Source organism: Notolepis coatsorum (assembly GCF_963971535.1).
Source record: "Notolepis coatsorum genome assembly, chromosome: 20".
NCBI classification, from domain to species: Eukaryota; Metazoa; Chordata; class Actinopteri; order Aulopiformes; family Paralepididae; genus Notolepis; species Notolepis coatsorum.
In genome coordinates this window covers 56,076,866-56,086,333 of record NC_140184.1, presented here as the reverse complement: position 1 = coordinate 56,086,333, position 9,468 = coordinate 56,076,866, and the positions used below count along the sequence as shown (strand labels likewise).

The 9,468-nt window shown below is 44.0% G+C and overlaps 1 protein-coding gene across 1 annotated transcript in view; it reads right to left on the bottom strand.

Moving 5' to 3' along the window:
* Positions 1-2,788: 2,788 nt before the first annotated feature.
* Positions 2,789-9,468, bottom strand: part of LOC311247331 (enhancer of mRNA-decapping protein 3-like) — a 112,217-nt gene continuing 105,537 nt past the window's right edge. The window contains exons 6-7 of the mRNA XM_084337694.1: positions 5,045-5,262; positions 2,789-3,373 (exon numbers count right to left, since the gene is read on the bottom strand). Coding sequence (XP_084193820.1) covers positions 3,039-3,373; positions 5,045-5,262 — 553 coding nt within the window. The 3' untranslated portion in view covers positions 2,789-3,038. The remainder of the gene's footprint in view (positions 3,374-5,044; positions 5,263-9,468) is intronic.

Sequence of the window (9,468 nt, the reverse complement as noted above, 5' to 3'; positions counted from 1 at the left end):
AGTTACTTTGTTTTGATTTCAGACATCGTAAGTATCATATTTTAAAACTAGTAAATTCTCTGACGTCAATACCATGTTTTAGCCTGGCATCGGCACAGTATTGGTGCATCCCCAACTAGGTCATAAGGTTAGTCATTATTGTGCAATATTACCACAAGTCAATAAAATCTGAGATAATAAAACAGATGACCGAGGTCCCATCAACAACAAAAACAACAGAAGGCAAATACTCCTGATTCCCTGTGCTACAGTCCTTTGGGAAAAGTGTGATACGGTAGGGCTGGTTGATATGGTCTGAAATCCATATCATGGTAGATTATCACATTTACCTCCATAACAAATGGAATTATATATATATATATATATATATTTTTTTTTTTTATTGTAAACACCAGCACACAAATACCACATTCTCCATTGAGTTGGCCCTCTGTCATGTTTATAATGTTTGTTTGTCTCTCCACATTTGGTTGATTGGTTGAATAAAACATGCACTGGAGGAACGTGTTTACCCAATATATATATATCCATATGAAAACAAGAGATTCATAATGTCGGGAAAATGTTGTGTTTATGGTAAGGTCTGGACAATACAACAACGTAAAGAGGCCCTGATAAAAGATCATCAACAACATCATGTCTGCTAATCTGGAATCACATCAGTCCTCTCACCATAAACAATACCCCATGAAGGTCAATGTGGAACGTCATGCAACAAACCACTGGATTGAAGTAAAACCACTCTTGGTTCAAAGGAAGTCAGAGTCTGTCACCCCCAATGACTAATAGAAGGTTGAAGAAGCAAGTGAGAGTCTGTCACCCTCAATGACTAATAGAAGGTTGAAGAAGCAAGTGAGAGTCCGTCACCCTCAAAGACTAATGGAAGGTTGGAGAAGCAGTCGTTTGACCGGAGGATCACAGAGATAATAATTTGGCAGGGAAATTGAACAAGTAACACTTTCCTTGGACAACTCTTGGCGATAATGCCCTTGAGAAAGCCACTTCACTCCCAACTATTTTATTGGAGCTGCTTACTGACGGACAGCAGGACACTGCGGTTGTACTTGGCAGCTCCCAGGTGTGAATGTGTGAAACTGTGAGAGTGTGTAGTAGCAGGGCACCGCTGTGCAAGAGCAAATCTACTGAGTCAACCTCCCATGAATAACGGTAGGTTAATAACAGGTTAGTGATTGGAAAGTGCTCTGGGAGAATGAGTCAAAACATCAACATAACCAATTCAGAGCTTTCCACTGCATGATATTTGTTCCAGACCAAAATCTTCTTAAGACGAGTGGTTTGGAAAAACTGCTCATCATTTGCAAAACAAAATTCAGATATCCTGGCTGGTGTGCGTGACAAAAAAGATTCACAATTACGGTTTGATGTTTACAGAACAGTCTGTTGCTGGCTTAAGATAATTTTAGGATCCAATATTCAGCTATTCTGATTTGAGAAAATTGCCTTTCCTACCATAATCTACTGAGACGGGGGTGTAATGTGCTACACATGCACTTGGGCTTGGAATAAAATTGATGGAATTATGCAAATACAAACCCTATGTGATGACAAAAGGTGAGGGGAATATTGTGTTAGAAGCGAGAAACTGACTGAATGTATTAGGCTTGATAACATCAACATCAAACTAGCAGTGCTCAACACCATGCCATCAAAACATAATGTTTGCATTCAAAAACACTGAAGCAAGAGTAGAGAAATGTAAAAGAAAAAAAGAAGTATAGCGAGTATCAAGGTGATAACAGAGATACTCTATAAAATGAGACGGAGTGCTCAGAGTTTTGAATGGAGAAATTCTACTACTTGCTATAAAACACATTCAGGGAGAATTGTTAAATGTGATCTTATTTAATCTACTGCATTTCGATGTGAAATGTGAGTTTTAAAAGATGTTTAAAATAAATAACAATCTCTGTAGTGAGTGGTTGCCATGGTAACTAAGGATGGTGGCAGAGTGAGCAGACTTCTCTTGAGAGGCTTTGGTGCTACTACGTTACCCTGAGGTCTGTGTGTGTCTCTGCAGTTCTGCATACTGTGTGGGCCTCAACAAATCCACAGCAACAAGTAATCAAACTCATTGGATGCGTTGTGACAAAAATACAGGAAAAGAAGTGTTTGTTACTAGTATTTTACAGCATTTTTTAAACAATTCTTGAAATTCTCCCCCCAAAGTGCACAAAAGGGGTGCATTGAAATAAATGCTAACAAACCATCTTTCCCATTTTTAAAAACAAAAAAAGTCACACACTACTTCCTGAGGTATAATTGAAATTTCCCCCCATTGAAAATGGCCAATTATCTTTTTTTCACATTAGTGATAATTCCTGAAATAATTTCTAGCCCAAAAGGTAAGGTTCATCATTCAGTCACCCTTTGGGTGAGGCAAAACAAAATTCTAAATTGAAAGTAAATTGGACATGTGCACCCCCTCTATGTGGTAGATGAATGCCGGGGTTGGCATTCCCCTGGCTAGGAGGAAGCTTTTGGGCCGAGCGCTGCTCTGGGTCACCGGGTCATGTCCCGTCTGCACACACATTCTACAAAAGAGGAAACAGGAAGCGGGTCTCTGGCCCACAGCTGGTCACGGATCATTGATAGACTCCCCACTGGTCAGCACTTTGTAAACATACTCACACTGGCCAACACAAGAGGGCAACACTCGGAGCGCTTAGAAAAACACCCGACTAACAGGAAGCTTTTCCCTTTTCCAAAACAAAGAGGTATCGCACGCAACACATGAAGGACCCCCTGGGGGGCATTTCTTGTAGGGGGGGGGGGGGGGGGGGGGGTTGGCTACTCAGCTACACGATTAGGTGTTTTTTTGGACGATGCCCTCAAAACGTAACAGTACAAAACTTACAACAGTAGTTAAATGTTGCCAATTCAAGGGCCTTTTTGTTGCTCTTGGAACTATTATGACTCCCCACAATGGAGCCCTGGCCCTCTGTTCCCTTCCATTGTCTCTTTGTATTGCACTGGAGTCAGGAGGAAAAGGCAACGCTACGGGGGAAGTCAAGTTCTCGCTACGCAGAGTGCAGAGGGACCACAAACTTGCAGCCGAAGGGCGAATGGTAGCCGATGCCGACTTCCTGAAAGACCTGCTTGGGGATGCCGACGTCGCAGAGGTACAGTCTGCCCTGGCCCTCGGCCAGAGGGAGGGGCAGGCCTAAAGAGAGGGTCCACTTGGCCTCCACCGCCTGCCGCCTTCCACCGACGGGAGGGTCGATGCTGAGCACCGGAGCTCGGTTCTGGTTGGCCCAGTTGGCAGCCGCCTGGTACCAGGGCTGCTCCTTCAGCAGCGGATTCTCGTGGCAGTCCAGACAGTTGATTACCAGGTCCACAGGGCTGCCAGGCAGGTCTGGATGGAACACAGGGAGCGGTGGTGAGGGAAAGGAGGAGGAGGACGAGGAGGTAAGGGTGAGGAGGAGGGTGTGAAGAGGAGGGGGAGGAGGTGAGTGAAGATGAGGGGGAGGAGGAGGGGGTGAGTCAGAGGTGAGAAGGAGGAGAGGTGGAGGTGGGGAAGAGGAGGTAGATGTTGTGATGAGTGTTACTGTGAGCTTCACAACAGTACATGTCCAGTAGAGGGCGACATTGTCTTGGCGTGACACATTTCCAGCAGGACAACATACCTAATTCTCACTTGTAATCTCCAAATCAGGTTTACCTGTGTTTACATAATATCGACATTAACACATTGGGCGCCGGGCATTGTGCCCATCTTATACCACTCTCTGCCAGCACTGTAAGCCTATGGAGATGTTTACCTTATTTGCAGGGCTATAACTTTTTAAATTGTATTGCTATATTGACATTACTATGGCCCATTCAACATCGATTATCTATCGTTCAGGATGTGGGAACGTTATATTTTTTCATTCATACATTGTTGTGTTACTGCGTCGAGAATATAAGTATGTTTTTAATCTTTTCTGCTGTAATTCCAAAAACAGTAGTTATAAGCCCTGAAGTATATAGATTATCGATTGGCGTTTCTCTCCTATACACGCTATATTAAAAAATTCAAATGTATATGATCGGTATACATTATGCTTAATCATGCGTGAAGGGGGGGGGGGGGGTCGTTTATAATTCCTTGATAGTCAGTAACGGCTTTATTTACTATGGCTTGATACGTTGATCAGATGGTTTGCAGTGAAATGAATAAACAATCAGGCTGAAAATAACGTTACTGTCTTCTTACCGTTCGCCAATGAGACCGGAGGAGAAAGATCCCAATTATTCGACGCCGATCTCCTACATCCATTTCCGGTTTGTATGGCGCAATAAACGCCAAAATCATATTGATTATTGCGTTATGGCAGCGATCCATATGCACTATAGTGTTTGTCTGTAGTCCCGTAACATGATGTGACTGCCGGAGGAATTTCCTTGACGCACCGATCACAACATCCGGTTTTGAGAGTGTAACTCGCCCCAACCATCCACCAGGCGGCGGTATTGAGGCGTTGCAGTCTCATTCAGGGTCCCGCTGGAGCACCGGAGGTTGGGTGGATGAATTATGAATGCCATGGCGAAGAAATTTAATATTGATCTAAAAAACGCTGTACAGCGGTGTTGGCGTTCAACGCATGGCGGGCAATAACGCTGTAAAGCGTTTTTGGCAACCAATGTGTTAAGACAGAAATTAGGACGTAATAATATGGGAAAATGCGACAGATTCTGTGACATATTGCGATTGCAAGTACCTGCAAATTGCAATATAAAACCTTTAGAGGATAGTTTTACCTTTAAGCTTTGACCTGTTTTTGATGTTTAGATTTAGAACAAACCGAGTAGCTCTCTTCCTTCAGGATGATGCACACCATATTCATACAATGTTCACAATCTATTGACTCACCTTTATTTTAGAAATTAATACAAGAAGAATGTCCATATTGCAGCCTTTGTCACGGTCAATTTAGTGTCGTCACATTGCAAAATAATTTGAATTTTTTTTTATTAAAAGATTTCAGCCCACACACAAGCCCAACAATAACCCAGTTTCATGTCCTCCTGGTTGCCTGGTTACCTTTGATACTGCACACCTGCTTGCCGCTGGTCTTGCTGTAGAGGCTGAGCTCGTTGGTGATGGACTCCTGCATCTTGACGAAGTTGGGCAGGAACAGGATGACCTCCACATCACGGTTGGCCAGGTGTCGGCCGCAGCTGATGCCTTGAGCCCCCTGGACGTGGGGCCCACACAGGAGGGCCACTGTGGGCCTCTGGTGCACATTCTTAGGTGTGAGCCTGGGGGGGGGGGGGGCATTTGAGACACACATTTTCGTCACTCCACGGATCAAAAAGATGTACAGATCTCCTCTACAGTCCTAACTTTGAGAGGAATAGAAGGGGGGGGGGGGTGTATGTCTGTGTGTGTTAGAATATGAGCACAAAAGTACTCTGAAACTCACCCGACATACATTGTAATGATGAGTCTGTAATATACACACACACACACCTCTACAGGGGGCAGTCCACACTTTAAGGAGTGCATGTCCAAATGCAGCCTGCAGGCTGTCTAGACCATCAGTAGTATAGTTAGTAGTAGACACACAACAGTCTAGCATCTAGTAATCACACATAATACTGGTATTATATAACATCATTTCACTTGATCCGAGCCTGCGGCAGTTCCGAGTCTGCAGACAAAGGGATACACATGGAGACAACTGATAACGAGGACGACACCGTGCAGACCTGCGGTGCTACCTGCGCATGTGTCCTGACAAAACGTCCCTGCCAGATCGTCCGTGACTCAGTGAAAGATCCCAATTTGACACACATAGCCCACGGCGGCAGGCCGTGAGAAAAACAGACTCTTCAGTAACACGAGGACGATCAACACGCTTGTTTTTAATGGGACTGCAGCTCTCTTATGTTCATAACTACACAGGTCATAAAGATACAGTTTAACAACACCAAACGAGGAGGGCCATTGTCAGCACTACATGTAATTCAACTCTACAGTGTGAGATAGATAGATAGATAGATAGATAGATAGATAGATAGATAGATAGATAGATAGATAGATAGATAGATAGATAGATAGATAGATAGATAGATAGATAGATAGATAGTAGGGATGCCCCGATCACGTTTTTTGCCACAGATACCGATCACCAATCGTCGTGAGCCATATCGGCCGAAACCGATCGTTTTTGATTAAAAAGAAATTAAAAATTATTTTATATAATTTTTTTTTGTATATAAAATATATATATTATATAATTAGACTTGTACTTGTATTATCTGCGAGACATCGCCACCACGCAACAAGTCAAAATGCTCGCTATCTGCAAACCGCGCCACTGTCTGTGTACTCTAGTAGCCTCCAGCTCCAAAAAGGATTCTCCGGCGCTGCAGCTGGGCCCTATTGGTATAACGTTACTACTGTCACATTCAGCAAGCCCTCAGCTCGAATACGCATTCAATCAATGTTATAAGACATTGATATCAGGAGCTATCTGTAGCTACTGCTAGCCGGCTAGATGACGTTAAGACAACTATTTAGTTCAATCGGACATTTCGTTTTGAACTGTGAACTAACGTCAGCTAACGCAAGCTAACGCACGCTAACGGAGATATCAACATGGACTACTAGACTTCCTGGGGCATTTGTTGATATCCGGAGCTATCAGTAGCTAGCCGGCTAAATACCGTTAGACAATGCCTACTAAAAGTGAATAGTTGACTGGGTAATTTAGTTTAAACAGTAACGATAGCTAGGTAGCTAACGTTAGCTCAGGTCGAATGCACTATCTAGACTCAGCAGAGGAGGTCCGCCTCCTCTGTGTTTACAAACTCTACACGGGTACGGGCGGGGCTAGGGAGGAGGAGCAGCAGTTTGCAGGTCCTGTGCGTCTGAGACAAGCGAGTGAGATATCCACTTGAATCAGTTTCCGCAATCGGCGAATATGACTCATTATCGGAATTCCCGATCGCATATTTATACTGATTATCGGCCGATAACGATCGGTGGCCGATCGATCGGGGCATCCCTAGTTGCAAGTTTAGGTAAAAGAGCCTCAATGGAAGTGTAGGTGAAAGAGAGCCTCAATGGAAGTTTAGGTGAAAGAGCTTCAATGGAAGTGTAGGTGAAAGAGAGCCTCAATGGAAGTGTAGGTGAAAGAGAGCCTCAATGGAAGTTTAGGTGAAAGAGAGCCTCAATGGAAGTTTAGGTGAAAGAGCCTCAATGGAAGTGTAGGTGAAAGAGAGCCTCAATGGAAGTGTAGGTGAAAGAGAGCCTCAATGGAAGTTTAGGTGAAAGAGAGCCTCAATGGAAGTTTAGGTGAAAGAGAGCCTCAATGCAAGTTTAGGTGAAAGAGCCTCAATGGAAGTTTAGGTGAAAGCCTCAATGGAAGTTTAGGTGAAAGAGCCTCAATGGAAGTTTAGGTGAAAGAGAGCCTCAATGGAAATTTAGGTGAAAGAGAGCCTCAATGGAAGTTTAGGTGAAAGAGAGCCTCAATGGAAGTTTAGGTGAAAGAGAGCCTCAATGGAAGTTTAGGTGAAAGAGAGCCTCAATGGAAGTTTAGGTGAAAGAGAGCCTCAATGGAAGTTTAGGTGAAAGAGAGCCTCAATGGAAGTTTAGGTGAAAGAGAGCCTCAATGCAAGTTTAGGTGAAAGAGAGCCTCAATGCAAGTTTAGGTGAAAGAGCCTCAATGGAAGTTTAGGTGAAAGAGAGCCTCAATGCAAGTTTAGGTGAAAGAGAGCCTCAATGGAAGTTTAGGTGAAAGAGAGCCTCAATGGAAGTTTAGGTGAAAGAGAGCCTCAATGCAAGTTTAGGTGAAAGAGCCTCAATGGAAGTTTAGGTGAAAGAGAGCCTCAATGCAAGTTTAGGTGAAAGAGAGCCTCAATGGAAGTTTAGGTGAAAGAGAGCCTCAATGCAAGTTTAGGTGAAAGAGAGCCTCAATGGAAGTTTAGGTGAAAGAGCCTCAATGGAAGTTTAGGTGAAAGAGAGCCTCAATGCAAGTTTAGGTATAAGAGAGCCTCAATGGAAGTTTAGGTGAAAGAGAGCCTCAATGCAAGTTTAGGTGAAAGAGCCTCAATGCAAGTTTAGGTATAAGAGAGCGAGCCTCAATGGAAGTTTAGGTGAAAGAGAGCCTCAATGCAAGTTTAGGTGAAAGAGAGCCTCAATGGAAATTTAGGTGAAAGAGAGCCTCAATGCAAGTTTAGGTGAAAGAGCCTCAATGCAAGTTTAGGTGAAAGAGAGCCTCAATGCAAGTTTAGGTGAAAGAGAGCCTCAATGCAAGTTTAGGTGAAAGAGAGCCTCAATGGAAGTTTAGGTGAAAGAGAGCCTCAATGCAAGTTTAGGTGAAAGAGAGCCTCAATGCAAGTTTAGGTGAAAGAGAGCCTCAATGGAAGTTTAGGTGAAAGAGCCTCAATGGAAGTTTAGGTGAAAGAGAGCCTCAATGGACGTTTAGGTGAAAGAGAGCCTCAATGGAAGTTTAGGTGAAAGAGCCTCAATGCAAGTTTAGGTGAAAGAGAGCCACAATGGAAGTTTAGGTGAAAGAGAGCCTCAATGGAAGTTTAGGTGAAAGAGAGCCTCAATGCAAGTTTAGGTGAAAGAGAGCCTCAATGGAAGTTTTAGAAAAAGAGGAAGTGAACGGCCTGCTGGGACATTCCTGGCCTGCCGTGCAACAGTTGCACCAGTGATTCCCAGTGTGAAAACCCCCTGGGGCCCCTGGGTCAAGGTTAACAACATCGACAGCAGGAACACCTTAGTTGGGGGGAAAATAAGCCGATCACTGTGGCAACCGCAAAAACACAACAGGAAAACAGAAGAAAAGTGGACAGAATAACTAGAACAAAAGCTGCTATTTGTACAACATAGTAGTAGTCCTAGGTAATCAGCTTTGGTGTACTAGTAGTATTACTGTACTACATGTGAAAACCTCTAGAGTTAACAGAGAGAGAGAGCGAGAGAAAGAGCGAGAGCGAGAGAGAAATGAGAGATCTGTTGCCGTCAACTCTCAATATGAGGTCCAAAGAGTGAAGTAAGCCATCATTAGGCTGAAAAACCAAAACAAACCCATCAGAGAGGTGAAAACATTACGTGTGGCCAAATCAACTTTTCGGTACATTCTTAACACATTGGGTGCCAGAAACGTAGATCTACGTTTCTGTTTCGTTATTTTATTTGTCCGCTTTTTCTCCCCATTTAAATTTTTTTCTCCCATCCCAATTTCGTATTTCCAATTCTTCCCTCCCCTGTCTTGAACGTTGCTAGACTATGCCTCCCACTGGTCGGTTGTAGTGAGGATAGAAGCCTTGCATCACGTGTCCCCTCCGGTACACAAGGAGGCAGCCTGTGGCATCTTTTCACCGCAGCAGCTCGAACTCTGTGGCGAGGAGTAACGTGTGGGAGGCTCACGCTGCCCCCGATACTTCCTGTTTCCGCCGCACCGGCGTCACCCAACCGACCTGTAGGAGTCGCTGTCCACAACGTCCAATCCC